The sequence below is a fragment of the Protomyctophum bolini genome (assembly GCF_963924005.1).
Source record: "Protomyctophum bolini genome assembly, chromosome: 3".
NCBI lineage: Eukaryota > Metazoa > Chordata > Actinopteri > Myctophiformes > Myctophidae > Protomyctophum > Protomyctophum bolini.
Window position 1 is genome coordinate 37133369 of NC_137864.1, and position 21282 is coordinate 37154650.

The 21282-nt window shown below is 41.6% G+C and overlaps 1 protein-coding gene across 1 annotated transcript; it reads left to right on the top strand.

The window, feature by feature from the left end:
• Window positions 1–14225: 14225 nt before the first annotated feature.
• LOC308312604 (CCN family member 1-like) lies at window positions 14226–21269 on the top strand. Its single transcript, XM_080759269.1, has 6 exons — window positions 14226–14458; window positions 15107–15323; window positions 16998–17245; window positions 17743–17884; window positions 18250–18422; window positions 19921–21269. The coding sequence occupies exons 1-6, from the start codon at window positions 14408–14410 to the stop codon at window positions 20224–20226; spliced, it is 1137 nt and encodes a 378-aa protein (XP_080615395.1). The 5' UTR covers window positions 14226–14407; the 3' UTR covers window positions 20227–21269.
• The last annotated feature ends 13 nt before the right edge of the window (window positions 21270–21282 follow it).

The following is a 21282-nucleotide window of genomic DNA, read 5'->3' on the forward strand; positions in this document are numbered from 1 at the left end:
GTGGTGAAACAGAATAAGACGTGGCAGCAGGCTATGTGGTACTGTAAAGAACATCACACTGACCTCGTCAGCTTGTCCTCGGAGACAGAGGTTCTTCTGGCCCAGCGGGAGATCCAGGAAGCGACCACCAACCACGTGTGGACCGGCCTGCGTTACTTTGGAGACGGCTGGCTGTGGGTGAACGGGGACCCTCTGCGTTACGAGGCATGGCGCCGTGGAGACCAGGACCACCAGTGTCCAGTGTGGAGTCACCGCTGCGGGGCTCTTGACAAAACAGGACGGTGGCGGAACTATTCCTGTCAAGAAAAACTTCATTTCATCTGCTACTGAGTCAGACTCAAAGGGTCTATAGCCAGGTACATTTTTGTTAATTGTAAAAAGGAGGTTGCTTTTTTTGTGTTAATACACATTATAATGTCACTCTCAAATACATCCTTTTTTGGCTCCATTTAACATTTTATGATTATATAATCTGAAATAAATCATATGGCTCAACTAGTGTAGTGTGCACACCTAAGAAGACATATCTGAAATAGGATTGTAAACTCATACTGTTTAATACTATATATATAAATAATGAAGCACTGTTGGTTTCTGTGCCAGTTACACATGCATGAACAAACTTAAGTTAACCTCATAATGTAAGCAACCACCAGTGTCATTACTAAAGGTTGATTTATGCTTCTTTATGCGACAGAGTCATGCCGAAAATAGCACATTGGCCTTGCTCGGCACGCGACTCTGGCATACATCAAAGTTTAAATTGGCCTAAACTCCGGAGATGATTGAGTGAATATGGGTCAGGTGTGGACGGCTCTATGTATGGCCAATAACAAAGGCAGATGGAACTCCTTCAGTCATCAGTGGTTGGAGAGGTGCCCTTGTTCTGACAGTTCCCACCACACTCTAAATAAAGCAAATGTCTCTCTCATTGTCATGATGAATAAAATATGGTAGTGTTTTTCTGGTGTACATGGATTTTAATTGAAAAAATGAATGTCACCTTAAAGAGGTCTGTGGTTTTTGTGACATTATGACACATTATTAAAGGGAGTTTTTATTGTTTTGATATTTGTAATTTTTCCTTAACCACTTGAACTCTCTAGACTTCGTAAACAGGACCTCTGTTGGCTCTTATCCAAATCTCTTTGCCCAAAATAGCTGATCTACAAGCTCAAAATGTGTTGCAACACGGCTAATGTTCCACCCAGAATATGGATGCTGGAGTTCAAGTGGTTAAAAATAACTTTGGGTGTACTGTAATAATATACAGTTCAGCAATTCCATGATGAATACTGTCGGAAAAGCGTACGGACCCCTTAGCAGATATTTCTCCAACTATTATTGACATACTGTATCTCACATATTTGAGATATATGGAATTATGTTTTAGGGAATTGTATATTGACTGCTTTCCAAAGCTGTTACTTGTATAAGTTGTATTTGAATACAACAACCGTAATACAACAACCACTTGGCTGGAAGGACCCAGAGATGGAAAAGTTGCGGCAATTAAAGCAGTATCTGTACATCTGAAACAATGCAAGGTGCTTGTGCACTTTCTACTTGTGATGCAGACACGGTGCATGTTATTCCAGCGCTGAATTGAAATGTCTCACGGGGCCTCCATCGATTCAAGACATAAATGCATGGCCTATCTGCCTCCGCGGAGAGCTTGACTGACAGTTGTCGGACAAATAATCACCTCACACAGCCTGCTTATCTTCCACTCAATAGTGTCATTTGACATCATCAACACCCAGCCATTAACCTAGTTTTTTTGTGTACATCCACCTCTAGTCGCTCTCCCATAAATCTTACCGGTACATTTGACTCACGGAGCGATAGGAAAATGAAGAACTACCTTGGGTTCTTAGGTTTGTCCTCTCCCACCAAGAAGACCTTGACACTGGGTCAAGCAATGAAAGTATATTATGAATCATCCTGCTTGCTAGTCATTCATCTCATGTTGTTAAAAGTTATTATACTCTGTGGCATTGTGGGAAGTAAACTATAGGATTGTCACATAATCATCTAATCGCAATTATTTGAGATAATCACAATTGTTTTTGTCATAATCGTGTCCATGTTGAAAATTGTTCATACATGAAAAAGCTGAAATAGCAGATCTACAAGTTTGTTAGCTTGTATAGATCAGCTATTTCCGCTATATTTGCCAGTAATTTATTATCTTATGTTTCAATTGTTTTTCATATCTGCTCTGTGCACTTTTTTATTACAGAAACAGTCATTTCATTCATATTAAAAGTTCCAATTTCCAATGCCAAAAACACAATTAAATCGTTAATCACAATAATTTGTGTGACAATTGTCAACTTAAATGTTTAGTTGTGACAGCACTATAGTGGGAACATACTTTTGATTTCTCTGGTGAGGTGACACATACTGTAGTGTAGTGTACACACTACACACCGGCTGTCGTGTAAAGAGAACAAAGGAATCCATCAATGTGCTTTGCCTCCAGGGCACCATATCACTTTCAGCACTCTCAGCATACCGTATTATATCTGCTTCCTAAAAAAGAACGTGTAAAATCAGCTTTGCCTGATTGCCTCTAATCGTATAAAATCAGCTTTGCCTCTAAAGAACCCTTCACAACCATGCACGACCTCACTTTACTTTTCCATATGTGATTCCCTCTGCCTCCCCATTATAACTTTGTTATTTTTACAAATAAAGCTGGGAGCAAACTGTGTTCAACCACATAAGTCTGCTCCCAATCTTTTCTCTCTCTCTCTGTCTGTCTCTCCATCCAACATCCCTCCCCGTCTCTCTCTCACCCCCCAGTATCACTTCGTTATTTTTATACACAATGCTAGAAGCCAGTGTTCCACCTCAAAAGTCTGCTCCACTACTGGTTAGGAAGCCTATTTCAAGAAACCATTGTGTCAACATGCCATGTGTGCATGAGTATGCCTAGACCTAATCGCAATTATTATTTGTCAATCGTTTCCATGTTGAAAAATGTCTATACATTTTCAAACATATTTAAAAAAATTGCAGAACTAGCAGATCATCACAGATTACATCGTTAATCGCAATTATTTGTGTGACAATTAATCATCAACTTAAATGTGCAATTGTGACAGGCCTACGCGTGCACACACGCATTATCTTTCTACATCTACAGGTTGGTGTATCCATCTTGTGATGGTGATGAAAAGCCTTTCAGATCCAGATCAATCATGATCTCCACTGATCACACATGCCTACATATGCAGTTTATGCACCCATGTGACAACATTAGAACATCAGCATGTACTCACTTTGATATGATGACAGACATATGTATTGTTTAATCAGTGGTTTCCAAAGTGGGGTCTGGGGACCCCCAGGGGTCCTTGAGAGTAATACTGTACAATCAGCTATTTTTGTGTGTGTGTGTGTGTGTGTGTGTGTGTGTGTGTGTGTGTGTGTGTGTGTGTGTGTGTGTGTGTGTGTGTGTGTGTGTGCGTGTAGGGGGTTCCAGGTGGTTCCCAGCTAAAGCCTAAATGATGGAGAGTTGGTAACCAAATGAGTATAGATATTTAACTCTTGAGAGTGACCCTCACCCTACGGGTCCATTTAGTTTCATTTTACGCTCTCAAGAGTTACATTATTGTTAAACATCTGCATTACTTAATTTGAAAGACGTCTAGTATAGCCTATACACAATTAGAATGTAGAAGAATTCTTATTTTGAACAACGCCTGTCTCTCCTATGGTGCCAACATCAATACAGCATGAAATTGTGGACAAAATCCTATCCAACGGCAAAATAAATATTCTTTTCAGATGCTGAATAAATAATAGAACCCATGTTCTAGAGGGCCTCCTGCAGAGCCGTATAATGACCTTGCTTCAATTATTTTGGTTTCCAAGTGTTCACAAATCCAGACACTCCCAGACCAGGCAGGGATTTGTGTGAATTCGGTGTGTGATTGGATTCCTCATTTAACCCCCATATGTCATCTGAGCCAGAATAACCTCCAGTAACAATGAAGTTAAATGGTCCTCTTTAGAGTGACGCTTCATTTCCTCTGCAATTTAAATCTGATGAGCTTTGGGGCTTTGGCTTCGCCACAGTAGCCAGCTCAACGTCTCACTCTATTCCGGCCGACAATGCAATGTTCCTCCTCTGTTCCTAAAACAAAATAAAAAACCCGTCCTGGGCCTGTCGGGGCGTGACAAAGCGAAGCTGGGGAGCTTTCCAAGGGAATTCCAGCTACAGCCATGCAGCCAGAGAGGCAAGCAAATGGGAGCCGGCTGAGGAAGCTGAGAGGTGTCATTTGTCTTCATAAGATCCCCATGCATAAGAGTCAAGAGTGAGCAGAGGGAAGGGAAGGAATGTGTGGAGAGATGGAGAGAGTGAGAGTGAGAGAGAGAGGGGCGATGAGGAATGGAAGGAGGCAGGAGAAAGAAAGAGATGTGGGTTATCTGTAAATGTTGCAGACCGAGATAGCTGTGTTAACGCACCAGCTGTCTGTGGCGGGTTGGAATGGTTGTCGGCCCCACCAATCACGTTTGGCGGGGCCTCGTCACAAACGACCGGGAGCTGGGAGATGGGAACGATCAGCAGGGTGTGTGTGTGTGTGTGTGTGTATGTGTGTGTGTGTGTGTGGGGGGGGGGGGGGGGGGGGGATGGGAAAAAAGAGGAATGGAATAATTGGTGAGATGAAAGGATTGTATAGAGGGTTTGGAAAAAAGAAGAAATGAAAATAGCATAGCTGAGAGGGCAGCAAGGAGGGAAGTGGTGGAGAGGAGGGGGACGAGATGAGGGTGACTGGGTATAACTATAAGGGAAGAGTGAGGCAGTTGATAAATAGGCAAATGATGGATGGAAGGGAGGCGGTTAATAGAGTGATTACTTAATCATCCCTGAATGATTTGTTCTTTTTTTTGTGTGTGTGTGTTTTCCTCCCTCCAGCATAATTTAATGAACAAGAGTTGAAAGATAACACAGGGAATGTCTATTGTGTGTGCGCACATTGCACAATCACAATGCTGGAGATATTGCAATAAAACAAGGCTGTACACAACGCATTCATTTATGACAGATTAATACACTTGAAAGGCTGATGCTGATACATGATCCAACTATAGCAAAAAGAGGAATATTTAATAGCGTGGTCAGTAGAGAGAAATGGACAGTAAATATAGTGCATATATTCTACTCCAAATCCAAGCTAAGTTTTCACTCACACACTCACCATTCATTCATTAATAAGAATGTAATAACAGGTCAGATAGTAGGGCAGGGTCACCATAAATAGCTTTCTGACCAGTGTCAAGTAAAATAAAAACCCTGACAGGAAGGTTGAGCATGCACCGCTCAACATCAGGGTTTATAATAAATCTGGATTCTGGTAAAGATGGGCTGAAATACAAACAAATGCATGTCTTTCGGTGTGTAGTAGTATGTGGCTCCACCTTGTGGAGGTTTGAAGAAAGTACAGTAGAGACAAGAAAGGCCTGAGCCAGACAGTGGCCATGTGGTTAGAGTGTCCGCCCTGAAACTGGGAGGTCGGTGTTCGAACCCCGGCCTGGTCATACCAAAGATCGGGTCATACCAAAGATCGTAAAAATGGGACCCAATGCCTCACTGCTTGGCACTCAGCATCAATGGGTTGGATTGGGGGGTCAAATCAACTAATCAAAACGATTCCCGAGCGTGGCACGGCTGCAGCTCACCGCTCCTTGGATGCGTCTCACCGCTCCAAGAGATGGGTCAAATGTGGAGAACAAATCTTACTGCGGTAACGTGTGACAAATTGTACGACTTTGAATTCAAGCTTCCATTTTGATGAATAAGAAGAGAAAATTTTAACAGCAAAACACTGACACCACATAAGACAGGAACGCCCAAAAACGTCACATCCGGTTTTTTACCCTGGGCAGAATTTTCTATGGCTGCCAATGCGACTTTTTCCAATCCTTAATCACATACGGACAAACATCTATGCCGATAATATCTAACTTGCGGAGGTAACGTGCCTTGTCCACGGGCAACAGATCTTTCAACGTATGGCATTGCAAATACGTTTGATAATCGCTACTCTGCGCAATATTGTTTTGGAAATGCCGCAAATTGCATTGCAGTGAACGAGAGCAAATCACAACTTCCCCTGGGGGTGGTGACTCCGCCCTGAATACGCGTTGTGGTGTCAGTCTATAGATATTTCTGGAACCCATATAACTAATTTCAAATGAACAGCACTATTGTCCTATGAACCTGGCTGTCACCAACCTTTGAGCTGTGCATCGGCCTTCTAAAAGTGAATGGCATTAAAAAAGTGAGTTATTTCAGTTCTTTAAATTGACACTAGGGGGAGAAACTGTCCCAGAAAACATTATCCAACTGTGTTGTTGCCCTATTCTGCAATACAAGTCCTATCCTATCCCCTCTTTTCATTCTAGCAAAGCTCTGCAGGCCTGCACACTTGCAGAGCTCTGTGAGTTTTAACTGTCAACAGAAGCCCTATAGCCTATCAATGCCATATTTAGTGACTATGATTTTGCACATTATTTGAGGTAGTCATTCTGCAAATGCACAAAGATAGACATATATGCATAAATACGGCAGGGAGGGTTATATTTTGTCACTGCATGTACTCCTACAGGCTGGGGTGGCCCTGCCAGTGGAGTGTTGGGCAGGAGGAGTAGGACGTTTTCCCGGTGAGGGCTCCTCACTGGCACGTGAGCCAGCAGTGACAACAAACAAATGTTGGTCAGGAATTAATTGGCTTAATGACTAAATTGTGGAGAAAGGGGCCTAAAAGGCTAAAGACGCGCACACCTTTTCTTTTCCCATTCTCTTTCCACTGTAGGAACTATTATTAGAAATTATTTAAAATGTTCCATTCACTCTTTTCTCCATGTCTTCCCTCTCCGGGCCCACAAACCACAACTTCAGACCGTCAATTGGATAATTGCATTGAAATTATGTTATACAACATGAATTGCTTTACATCTAAGTATAGTATTTCTGAAGTATATGACTTTAGAAATTTCTCATTAAGTGTGTGTGATCTTAAAAGCACAAGCGGTTTATATTCATTTGAAATACCTGGGGTCTATATGTTCTCGTGTGAAATACCTCAGACTGCCAGAGCCCCCATTGGGACAGAACAGACCTCACTCCACCCTTTGGAAAAGCAAATTATTAGGCTACCATGAAACACCTGTCATCCACCTCTCTCTGGTTCTCACTCCATGCCTCGCCCCCTCCCCAACAATCGAACCCTGTGCCCATACTCTCACCAGTGGTGCTAAAAATGTAACAGGAAATTGTGAAATTATCATCAGTGCCAGAACTGTGGGGGGAGCGGGGCATATTTTATATTACACAAATCTCTGATCTGGAGCAGTGCCCTGTATGCCAGGTGTAAACAATCAATTCTGAGGTGTCAAACTGCGCTTAATGCGACACCTCAGCTCCATGGATTTGTCTATACTCATGAAGGATTAACACATGTCAACCAATGTCCAGCCAGTAGTTTGATATGTCGGACAGACAGACGGACCAACTAGCTGATCAGCCGACACCTACAGGTTGACAAGTGTCAGTAAAGTTATATGAAGCAGATGGCGCACCAGATTACCATACTCCATGCATTGGACACTACATGAATCTTAATATTTACTGTAGTTTGGACATTGTTGCTACCTCTCTTCATCAGAAGAGGAAAAGAATGAAAGATACAATACAGATACAAAACATACATTTTTAACTACACTACACTAATAATAATTGTAATAATCATAGTAATAATTTGTGGGTATGATGCATGCAAGTGTTTTGAATGACACCAAGTCTTGGCTGACGTGATCTATTCCAATCCATTTTTCAAATACCAACTTGGCACACCATAAATTAACACCATATGCTGCAGCAGTGATTTTCCATTTAGAAAATATGCTGCACTGTGAGGCAATGCGTCCATAAGTCCGACCTCCCGTTAGTCCAACTTACGTGGCCGGTTAAGACTGAGGTTAGGGTTAGTGAACTACGTGGCCGGTTAAGACTGAGGTTAGGGTTAGTGAACTACGTGGCCGGTTAAGACTGTGGTTAGGGTTAGTGAACTATGTGGCTGGTTAAGACTGAGGTTAGGGTTTGGAATAGTGTTAGTATTCGGTCGGACTAAAGCCCTAACCACACCAAAGGGTCACCATGCAACTTATTGGGTTGCATTGTTGTCACTAAAAGACAATCCTGAAAGAAATGTTTGTTTTTTCAGACTAGGCAGGGCCGGTCCTTAATTTTCGGGCCTGTTGAAAACTCTAGTAGTCTAGTTTAAGGAGAAGGATAAACATAATGGAATGTAAAGTTAACTCAGAACAGGTTCTGCCATATATCTATATACTACTAATATTGATGACATCAGGGATCTCCATATATGGACTTAATTGTGACAGAAGGATAAACCTATATGGAATGTCAACTCAGAACAGGTTCTGACATATATCCATATACTACTAATATTGATGACAACAGGGATCTTTATGGGCTTAATTGCGACAGCAGGTTGCATTTACAATGACATCAGGGATCTCCATCCCTGATGATATCGCATGATGTCACGAGATCTGGGCACCATATATTTGGGCTTTCCCCATGTATGGGGATTTTGAGTGATACACTGACTGACAGACAGACAGGAAGTTCACGATTCCATAGTTAGCTGCGGCGCAATTAATCTGGTGTCAGTGAGGTTAGATGTAGAGTTGCTGGCCGGCTCAATATATGCAGATCTAGTATGTCAAACCACGTAAGGCTATTCAGGGTTTGTGATCTTCATATATGGAGATCCAGGTGATGATAGTCAGCTCCACATATGGAGATCCATGTGTTGCTCCAACTTGACTCATTTGCAAGTGTGACTCGCGTTTGGGGCAACCACACTGGTTATCGTGAGATGAAGACAGCCATATATGGAGCGTGTCACGAGGCGTGATGTCACAAGGCGTAATGGATTGGCAATCATATATGGAGGCGTGATCGATATATGGAGGCGTGAATACAAATATTCACTTTCCTACATTACTAGATGAATGGTCAGGGACCACATGCATAGACCAGACCACAAGTGGTCCAAGAATCACCAGTTGGATCCTTGGATCACCCTGGACTAGAGGATTAAAAGGAGCCAACCATCAATCAGCAAGGTCATACATGGTGTGGAAGTGGGTGAATCATCTCACCTCCTCCTGGGATAGACTGCCTGCCTGCCTGGCTGCCTGCCTTCATTTAGGTCAAAACACTGTTTCACACACACAGACAACTGCATCCTGCCAAGGGATAATTTGGAAAGAGTTTGCTGGGAGCTAAACCAGTTCAGTGGGTATCGCTGCGTGGCTTCTGACTCCCAGCCAAAGGAGAGGAAAATATACAATATTATTGTCACACATATTTACAGCCACAAGTTACACCTGTAACGGCAAAGGCCTTGCTGGAGACACAATACATGACCAAGCATGAGTGGTTTTAGATGTTTTGTGTTGTTAAACATGTTTAACTGTCTCCAAAAACATTTTGGTAGGATTTGAACACCTATTGTCAGAGGGGCCAAGGAGAGGAATTGGAAGTCCATTCTGAAAGATCTCTGAATTGTCTGAGTTTAGAAACCAACACATGTTCCAACTTCCTCCCTCTTCATTAAAGCTAAATGGATGAACAATTTGCAATTTGTTCAATTTCTGCATTCATAAATCTGTTTGCAGATGTATTTGTCTATTTGTTTGTCCGTGATAACTGTAATTTAGCTGCTTGACCCAGTGGTGAATCACTGATCTACATTATGCATGTATATTGATATCCATGATACGATAACCAGCATCAACTACTTTATCAGAGACTGACGTCTGTGCACAAAAATATGAGATGCATGTTCTGTTCCTGTTCATTCGGTTCTTATCCTTGTTTTCATATATTCTGGGAATGTCACATATCCATTGTCCAATACTGTATATTTCTCTGTGTGTATTAAACTTCAGAATGTGCCGTGTTCGTAGAGCATAGTGTCACCATGTTCTATGTGCACGCATCTCAACTGTAACATCACTAACCACCCCTTGTTAGATGGAGACTCTTAAGGGACCACTCGGGTGGTTAACCAAAATCACAATTAACAATACATTTTTATCAGATTTGGATCAAATTTGGCAGATGTGTAGGCTACAGTATTATGACAGAATAGTTTTTTCCCCGTTTTCTTTTCGTATATCAAAGTTCAAGGTAATAGCTCAAGGTCAAAGTATAGCTTATGCTTATAAATTGGAGGATGTGTAGAAATGTCCATGGATGACTACTAGTCTGACAGTTCAGCTGATAACTTAATACCATTTTAGCTATTGTTTTAACACACCAGTGACACTGATATCTACTAGCATTAAGGGTCCATTGGATTGTAGCACAAACAACTACACTAGCGTGATGATGTTTTATGAAATCATAGGGCTGTCACAATACACATTTAGGTTGATGATTAATTATCACACAAATAATTACAATTAACGATTAAATTCTGTTTTGGGCTTTGAATATTAGAAGATATGAATACAAAATATTGCCTCTTAAAGCTGCTATAAGCAATAATATGTCAAAAATGTAATGACCTTTTTTTGTATTCATACAGTAGAACGCAGACAGTAGAGCACTCCCAAAAACATTTAATCTCTGTGACACATTACATCTAGGGGCTGCAATCTGCATTTAAATATTTTCCTAGAAGCTTTGTCATTGGTCGATTTGCCTGTCTGCTTCCTGATTGGTTAGTCATTGCGACCAGGTTTTTTCGACCAATGACAAAAAAAAAATTAAAATTAAAATTTTACTTACATGTTACATCACATATTCCTAGGCATCCAACGTTGTTCCTCATTCCCCCATATAGTCCTTAGGCCGGGTGAGATATCGTTGCCCTAAAAATGGACAAGACATATGTGGTATCATCTTGATGCCCATCCATGGTACAAACATCAGAAATGTGCATAAAAGTGAATAATTTTGGAGTTTAGATAACAATGAATTATATGGTTTTGCATAATCAGACTATACCCCTAAAATCATATTCAGCTGCCCTTCTGAAACTGCTATCACACAATTTAGCACTCCTGGATGTCAGACGTCATCATAATAGAACAACAAACAATTATACTTCTTGTAGCCATACCGGGAAATCCACAATTAGTCCTTAGGCCAGAGGCCTTATTATCGGATATTGTTGCCATAAAAAGGGACAAAGCGACAATGTGATTTTTGTATTGCTACATAGTTTATGAAATGATGTGATAGCAATGTTAAAATGGCAACTGATAACTTGTTTTTGGCCCTTACTGTTTCTGATATATGATGAAAAAATGGTATATAGTGAAAGGCATAACTCAACGACTAATGGACCGATTTGGATGATTCTGGGGTGCCGAGTTGATTTAAGAGGTGACTGAAGCAATTAAAGTTCAGGGTCATGTGTCAAAGGTCAATGTCAAGGTCATTTTGCACCCAAAATGTCCTATAATACTACACATGTCTTGGATTGGTTTTGATCACATTTTCTCCTGTCTACCTCTGATTCGGAAGCCGTAGATTAACGTTGCACAGGTTGTGGAAGAGCACCCTCTATCGTAAACACTGAAAACACCAAATTACGTTTATATTACGTCAATGGCTGTATTGAACTATGTAACCTCTTCATCAGAGGCATCAACTATAGGCATTGAATCTTCCTCAGGTGCTTGGTTTGCAGAGGTCTGTAAATCTCAAACCATTGCTGAGACAACTGCAGTTAGGAAGCTTGCATACTTGTGCACATTTACCAGCCAAAAACTCAAGGACTACATTTGGTGCAGGGGCTGTGCACATCCACTGAATTGCTAACTTTCCACCATCAACAGTTGTCCATCCACTCTGTATGGGATCTGGTGCAGATGGGTGAGTCTGCAGAGAGCATCTCCATATTCTAGTCTGGTAATTGGCACGGAGGGCATGGAGAAATAGACATTCTCTACATGGTGGGAGTTGACTGGAACAACTCTCCTCTCCTGGCACAGAAAAGATGGTAGCAGATCTCGTTCACGTCACTGGAGGTGGTCCCAGACAGGTACCAGCTACAAGTGAACTGCTGCAGTCGGTCAAAGAGCTCTGTTGAAACATCCCAAGTCTGGCCAAGTTGTTTGAATGTCTCTTGAAAATCAGAGTTTTTCTTCAATAACCTCAGTGCATTCAGATTTCCATGACCACAATGTCACATCCTGTAAATATGTGACAGACTCTCACAGAGGTTCTCTCCAAAACCAAGGCCACAAACCGTGTGCGGTTTTGTGTACCACACTTCTGATAGATAGGACAAGGGATGTGTTTTTGGAATGCTAAACAGAGAACCATTTCATCAGTATCTATTCTCCAGAAGTAACATAATACAGCTTGTGTGTGTGTGTGTGTGTGTGTGTGTGTGTGTGTGTGTGTGTGTGTGTGTGTGTGTGTGTGTGTGTGTGCACTATCTCTAAGTTAAGCCTAGTTGTGTGGTCCTCTACTCGTTTATTACATGTTTTCCTGAGTTGCGTTGTGTGCTGGGGTACAATCTTGAGTTTGAGAGTTCCTGACTCTTCAAAGTAATATCTAAATGGTTTCTACATCTTCATAAACCCATAAAAAGACGTATCATTCAGAAGTTTAAGATGTACCCTGTTTCAGAGAGGCAGGTATTGTGGATTTTTCCGGTATGGCTACAAGAAGTATAATTCAGCATGTCTGTTGTTCTATTATGATGTTGGTCATGCCCATCCATGGTACAAACATCAGAAATGTGTATAAAAGTGAATAATTTGAGTTTAGCAGTAAAGCAGCTTTAATCAAAAAATGCACAGGGCAGATATGCAAATAACTGAAATAAATGTTTATTCATTTCATACTTTAAAAAGGTAAAGATATTCAAACTAGCTGATCTGCAGTGACGTGTTGTAATTAAGCTTATCTTATCTGCTATTTCTACTTTTAGAAATAACATTTCTTGAACATGGAAACAATTACGACGATTATGACAAAATAATTGTGACTATCTCAAATAATAGCTATTAGACGATTATGTAATAATTCTAACTATCCAGATGTAAACCTAACTCACCCTCGTGAGAAACCACACATCCTGCCAACTGAAGAAGAACCAGTTCTATACATGGGAGAGATGTTGAACTTTTTACCATCTACCGTAGGGATAAACAACTACACCTCTGACAAATCTGACATTCAGACCTTTCATATCACATTTCATACATTCTTTCATCAAAGGGAGTCTCTGTGTTGGGGTAGGTGGGCTGGAGGAAAACCTAGTGGTTGAAGAGGAAGCAGGGGGGGGGGGGGCAGTCAGTAGGTTTTTGGTCTGAGCTGCCCTTATAACAATAAGCTTGTTTTTACCCTGACCTTTTCCATTCTTTCCACATCCTCATATCCTCGAGTCGTCATGCCCATGTCAGCACCGTGTGGTTTAGAAATAATGATCAGAATTAACGGCTAGCCCATAAAAAGTCGAGATGGAACATTCAACAGAGTAAAACAACCAAAGCCCATGTTAAAATAATGTAAATGCAAGCTAGAATGGCCTTATGTCATGATCGTGTGTTGCCCATCTCAGGCCACCAATAGGCTACCTTATTGTCCCTTATCCCTTCTTACACTGGGTCCATTTGGAGCCCTTCAAAGAAGACCTAAGGCTTACAGGTCTGAGTGCACAAATGGAACCAAATGGACCGGTTCAGTGTGCTCTCGACAGACTGAATTCCTCTCCATCTCCCTTTTTTGTTATTCTTTTTCTTTTTCTTACTGGGGTGGAGGTCTTATTAATGTTACCGTGCCGTCTGGCTCACTCACCAACCAGCTGAGTATATTTACCTTGGTGTTAGACGAGCGGTGGCCACAAAGGCTGGAATGTGTGTAAGTGTGACTTGAAAGCGCAGGTTACATTTGAGTTTTTAACCCATAAAATAAATACAGAGTGTCCGGAAAGTCTTTATGAATGGCTGTATTCATTCCCAAGCACGCCCCTAATCAAGTCAACTCCTAACGCTAAGTTCGCTCCTGTTCTAACTCCACCCATTAGGAATGTCTCTGGATCGCTGCCCGCATGTTAATTGGGTAGACATATGACGAGGGGCGGAGCCTGTCCAGCGACTCGCTGGTAGGATATATAAATTAGGAAACCCAGTCACCGTTATTACAGAGAGCACTAAACCCTGGCTCAAACCCTCACCCTGGGATAAGGGGACGGAGTCAAACTTTGATACACTTCGACAATTTCTTGATTTAAATCAAGGGAAATATATGTAGTGACTGTGCTGACATTCTCTCTTCAAGTTTGTTTGGGACGAATAGTGTAGGCTGTATTATTATTATTTCCTTTTTTTTGTCACAATCATGGCGTTTATGCTGTATCTTGCACTCTCGACAATGACAGTCATCAACCAGGTAAGATATTTAGATATTTGTGATAATCACATTAATACAGAGGAAGTGCCATATAGTGTCTGTCATCTCTAGCTGATCATGACAGACTGTATGCTAAAATCAAGACTAGAACTGTTTATTAAACTAGGATTTCTAACACTATAGACAGGTTAATTCTTGTTGAATATGATTGCTTTGATTCCTGGAAGAACTGCAGTGTGTTACAGTGTAGTGCTGTTTGACTCGAATCATAATTCAGGAGGAGATTGTTTTCTGTCTAGACACCAAGGTCCAGAACTGACTTTGGCTATACTGTTATCCACACACCCCACAAATTGCCACACTGTATTGAGTGATATTAAAGTGTGACCCTTTCAGTATTGTTGGGAGTTCAAAAACAGTCACAAACCTATTTATTGTACAATCTACTACCTGAACACTAATCGAAATCTATTCTAAACTAATCAACTTTTGCTTAAATATTACTAGTCACTCAGTGGAGTGTAATAGTAGTTAAGCAAAAGTTGATTAGTTTAGACTAGTCTATTACACCACCACCACCACACACACATACACAGCGTACACACTTCACTGGCTGAGATTTTGATCCTTCTTGTAGAACTGGCATGAATAAATTCTCTCGCCTTTTTTCCCTCGTTATCCCTCCAGGTGACTGCCAGCTGCCCGGCGGTGTGTGAGTGCCCTGCACAGCCCTTAATGGCATGTCCGCCTGGAGTGAGTGCCATGCCAGACAGCTGTGGGTGCTGCAAGGTGTGCGCCGCACAGCTTAACCAAGACTGCAGCCCCATGATGCCTTGTGACCACCACAAGGGCCTGGAGTGTAACTATGGCAATGATGTGACCACGGCCTGGGGCATCTGTCGAGGTGAGGCGCGAGGAAATGTAATGTGTGCGGGCAGAGGGCTGTGGGTGGGTGGCCACATACCTCTAGTCATCAAAACAATGTGAATCCCTAAGTAAACACTAATAAACTTCTCTTGGTACTGTTTACATTTAAGTAAATATAGCAGTGGGGGACGAAATGACTTTATAGCTCTGCCATGTTAATCATTATAACACAGTACATTGAAGTGTGAACAGTGAATATGATGGTTGAAGCATGCTGTAGTCATGTGACATGGGCACACAGCCTTTTCAGGCAATGTACGTAACTTTGTTAATTCTCAACAGAATGTTTATAATTTCCATATATTTGTTTCTTAAAAACCTCTTATTAGAGATTTATATTGTATTTGTTTATGCCATGCCTTAAGAGAAACATACCAGCTCAGTGGCCTTGTGGTTAGAGTGTTCGCCCTGAGACTGGGAGGTCGGGGTTCGATCCCCGGCCGGGTCATACCAAAGACCCTGCGACATACTAGTGTCATGTCCAGGGGGTGTACTTGTACATCAAGCTGCCTCACGCTACAGAAACAGGAGATAGGCTCCTGCCCTATGGGCCCCATGGCTCGGCAAGGCTACTTACTTAAGAGAAACATGGAGCTAGGGAGGCGATATGGCCAACAGGTTTCCCCTGTCAAGGTTCAACCATGTGTTGAAACTGAAAGTCATCAGAACATTTAACACTGTTACCACTGACTGCCCAGCTGGATGGCGGTAGGGGTATTTTACTGTGTAGTGAATGTCTGATGAGGAGTTAAAAATACCCCTCCATGCCATGTGAAGACAGCTCCATGAATAGCAGTTTATTTTCAAAGCTTTGGTGACAAGGAGTCTGTCTCTTCCTGTGATATTCTCCTGACCCGTATACCTCTCCTCATCCTAGCTAGCTTTCTGTACCGTGTGAGGTTCTGTGTGTGCTGGTGGTATCACGTTATTCTGTGTTTGTTTGTCACGAGGCAGGGAAAACATTGCACAAGATGACTGGTCTCTCCACCGTTGAAACAAGAGAATGTGACAAATACCTTTCAGACATACTCAGGATTGTCAGAGTCTCTGTTCTGTCAAAAGATCCCTTCAGATTTCAAAGCACAGCCTTGTCCTTAGAATCTGACAGACATGCTAAAAATCATGTGGACATCTTTGAGATACCAGACATTGCATGGATGATTCCCAAAATATCCATATTGCTCATCATTTTAAAAGAGACATTATTGATACGGTTTCGTTGAAAATGTAAAACACCATAGGCATTTAACCACTTGAACCTGATTTATACTTCATAGTGGTGTTGCATGGCAAAAATAGCCTATCTACGAGCTACAAGGAAGAGGGTATGCGCGTGACATCATCATCATACCCGGAAGTTATGTGGGAACGCCTACTGAGTAGCAGAAAACTACTTTCTGGCCTTGACAGCCCATACATCCAAACAGAAAAGTCCTATTTGATTGCATTAAATTACTTTAAACAACATTAAATTCACTTTGTCACTCACTTTGTCACTCGATCTGCCATTCACTTTATGCATGCGCATACCCTCTATTATGTGCATAAAAGGTTGTATAATTAATTTGTATTTATTTGTCAATTCTTTCAAACGTCATACCTATAATCACATGCTTTATTTACAAGATGTGCCTTCACCGTGTTTTCACAGCAAAATTGGAGGGCCGGACTTGTGAGTACAATGGCAGAATGTACCAAAATGGCGAGAGCTTCCAGGCTGGCTGCAAGCATCAGTGCACCTGCATAGATGGTGCTGTGGGCTGTGCCCCTCTCTGTGACAACCGTCTGCCCCCAGCGTCTCTCTCCTGTCCTTACCCACGGATGGTCAAGGTTCCAGGGAAGTGTTGCTTCAGTGTCGACTGTCATAAGGACATCTGGCGCCTGCCACCTAAACATAAGGTTTGCTTTTATCAACTCTTTATACAATCTCCATCCATTTCACATGAGATAGAAAAACATTTATATATACACAAACGTCTTAAATCCATGTAACAAAATGAGCAGCCTGATTTTATAGCTTTTGTTCAGGGGGTTATGTGCATTAACTAATGGTGGTGGATTAATAATATGGGTAGTATTATGAATCATGGGATTGATGTATACTGACAATTTGTTCTATAATCAGATCACATAATCAGATCACATATCACATGTAATACTCCCTAAATACGAAAACAACATTATGTCATGTATAAAAGGCACATTGAGCCAGTTCAGAAAAGAAAAATCTGCCTTTACAACAAAGCATTCTTAGAAGTTAGAAGAAAATATTTTCAATTTACTTTGATTCAAGCGAATGCACAACATGCAATCATAACGGCAGGATTCTGAAATCACTGATTTCCGTTGTATCTTATTATTATAATTATATGATTATTATTGTCCCTATATAACAGATGCCTCTAATATGGCAACACCAGTCCAGACCTCACCTTCCTGTACCACACCAGCCAGGCAATGAGCTGGCACTGGGAAATGAGTTGGCCCAACACAACCCTGAGGGCTGGGAAAACAAACAAGGGTATAAACAGTGGCCTGGTAAGATTGAGAGCGAGTGTATTATTCATTGTCTCTGTTCTTTTTATTCTGCGATTGTGGGTAGTTTTTTCAGAGGTGTAATTTTGAGCGTGTACATCGGTTTTACTGACACCCCTTAAAATCTTATAAGCAAGAGGTGCATTCGATCATTTGTGCTAACAGGGAATGCTGTCCCCTAATTGCCCTCTGGCAAATTACAGCCCATCCCCATACATACTGTATATATGCCATACATAGCATGTCTCTGTTTTGTTTTCACCTTTTTTGTTTTCTGCCACTCTACCTCTGTGTGTGTGTGTGTGTGTGTGTGTGTGTGTGTGTGTGTGTGTGTGTGTGTGTGTGTGTGTGTGTGTCCTTCCCTTCAGTATGGAACCATCTCCAGTGTGTGGCTCAGACAACTGACTGGTCTCCATGCTCACGTAGTTGTGGGATGGGTGTGTCGTCACGCATCACCAACAGCAACCCCCAGTGTAAGCTGGAGAGAGAGAGAAGAATATGTACCGTACGCCCGTGTGAGGGCGTGACCCCCCCAACAAAGGTGAGTGAAAGAACTGAGGTGGAGACTATTCCGGAGGGCGTACTACTTTATCGCCACTGTAGTGCAGAAACCATGTCCCTCTTGTTTTCTTCATAAATGAAAGTCCTATTTTATACTTTGTCATGATGACAGTGTTGTGCAAAAGTGCAGAAAATAGCTGATCTACAAGCTTACAACACCTCACTATGCAACACGCTGTGAGCTTGTAGGAAAAGGCAGCTTGCAACGCTATAAGGAAAATATCTCTGCTGTCAGGGAGAAACCACCTAACTCCAACTTCAAAAATATATATTAAAAAAATTGTGGTTTCCTCCCGACAGCGACGATTTGCAAAATATTAGGTCAACTCCTGTATAAATAACTACCGTCCGTAAGCAGTCCTAAGCTTGTAATAACATGGCATAGCTTCCTGGGATGTATGTCTGACAGGTCCAGGAGGAGAGTGGACACAGATGATTGTTGGAGTGGATTAACCATTTAAAGGAGTAGTTAAGCAATAATAATTATAGAAAATTAATACAAAATAATTTGATGACCAAAAGTAATTTTATTTTGGTGAACTACTCCTTTTTTGATGGGTTAAGCCCAATATACTTTGACATTCTCATGGGAGTAATAGTGCACTTATAATGACATGCCCAAATAGGGGGTTAAACTGGGTAAACATTAATTCTTTACATTATATTTACACATGCACAGGGATTCTAGTAATTATTTTCCATTCCTAATGGTCCCTGTGCAGAGACCACAATAAATTATTTTGTAACATTACTTGGTACCCTTGGAGCATGAACCAAATTGTGGACCCAAAGACTATTTCAACAGTCTTTGAGGTTAGAAATAACACGGAACTTGGATTTTCCCTGCTTAGATAACAATAATCAGAGGCTTAAAAGACTGCTTGGTTATGTCCCTGTATAAATGTGGTCTTTGCACTAACATAATATTCATTCCAAAGGATAGAGATAATCTAAAATACTTTGTGGAAGCCAGGTTCTACATCCAGTGGGAACTGAGCCTTTGGTGTTTCAGTGGCAGGCAGGCGCCTTTTTATATATAGTCCCCCACCCCTGGCATTCCTGCCAAGCAACTGTCCATAGCTCAACCTTGTCCGTGTATTCAGAACGAGGGGAAGTGGTACATCTATATTAATCCTGTTGGACACAAGGCAAGCTGTGGACGAATTCTCTCTCTGACTGCTTTTATCTGCTGTTTTAATGAGTTAAAACCGTTGCTGCTAATGAGTGTATAGGAAGTGAGTGTGTATACTTAATGTTTAATAGTCAGCTTTATATTTAATAAATGTCAAATCAATGCATTTATTTAATGTGAAATTATGGCTGTTATGGAAAGGTTTAATGCTCAATTGATGTTTACTGAAATCCATGAAATGCCTTTTTTACAGGACGTGATTTTCCTATTCCTAATTTTTCATGTTCATATTTTCATCAGCTGACCAGAGGTCATTGATGTGTTGTCCTATTTTATCTTATTTTAGAGAGGAAAGAAGTGCACTCCAATCCACAAAGCACCGGAACCCATTCGACTGTCCTATGGAGAATGCCTGAGCGTCCGGCTCTACCGGCCCAACTACTGCGGTGGGTGTGCAGATGGGCGTTGCTGCTCCCCGCGCCGCACACGCACTGTACCGGTGAGCTTCATCTGCCCCGATGGCGGGCGGTTCCAGAAGTCAGCCATGTTCATCCAGTCCTGTAAATGCAGCGATGACTGTGGCCATCTTAACGAAGTAGCACTCCCACCACAGCACTGGATGTATGGTGACACACACAAGTTCATTGACTAAATTGCGTGGGGAGTTTTGCCTTGTTGAATCAATTAACTCAGCTTTCTTGATGAAGGAAGATGTTTATGACAAAGAGCCTTTTTGCTCACCAACTGGGTGAAGACCCTGACTACAGGCTGCTAACCTGCCAGTCATGACTACAGGCAGGAAGGGCTTGCTGCGACTGTGAAGTGTTTGTTCACTATAATATAGGCAAACTAAAGTGTAATAGGTGTGGTTGAAGTGGATTGAAATGTATACCAGTCCACTCCTGTACAAACAGACACAGGTCCTAAAATAGAGCCTTGAAGTTCCTTCGACTTCTTGAACGCTGGACCAATTGCTGGGCCGGATGTTAAGGGATATTTTCAGGTCCTCAGCCTAACCTGTATGGAGGAACAAGACAGCAGTAACACAGTAGCATGGTCCTGTACTTCAGCAGGCAGCTGCAATATGCAGTCACCTACATCAGTAGCTCCAGGGATTGTATGTTGTGACATATCTCACAGTGTGAGAGTAGTGAATCAAAATTGACGAGCCAGAACAGGCAGAAAGAAAAAAAGAATCGCATTATGTGGAAAGAGTCCCAAAAGGAGCATGAAGAAAAAATCACAAAAATGTCACTACTTTTTGAGGGGAGCTAGCCCCTCCCATTTCCAGCTTTTTGTGTAAACACAAACGTGAGTACAAATTGTGATTGGCCAGAATGAGATGTATGATAAGAGCGCCCCTCAGTTCACACAGGTGTGATTTTTTACATACTAAAGTACACAGTGTACCGTTGTTGGGAGTTGTTTACAGTGTGCTGAAATGACAAGCCATCTAAAAGTAGATTTATGGATGGTAATGAATGATAGCTCTGCTCCTTTTAGCCTACGGACTGTTTTAACTAAAACGAGCACTATCTGGAAACGAGACAAGTGTCCAGCTAAGACTGGACCAGTACCAGGTCCTTGGAACATTTCCTTTTCTTTCTTTGCATCAAATGCATTTCAGATGTCATACATGAATATTTCTTTACATGAGCCTTTTAAAGACTGGATTCTCTAAATACACTCATTTCAATCAAACTATTGT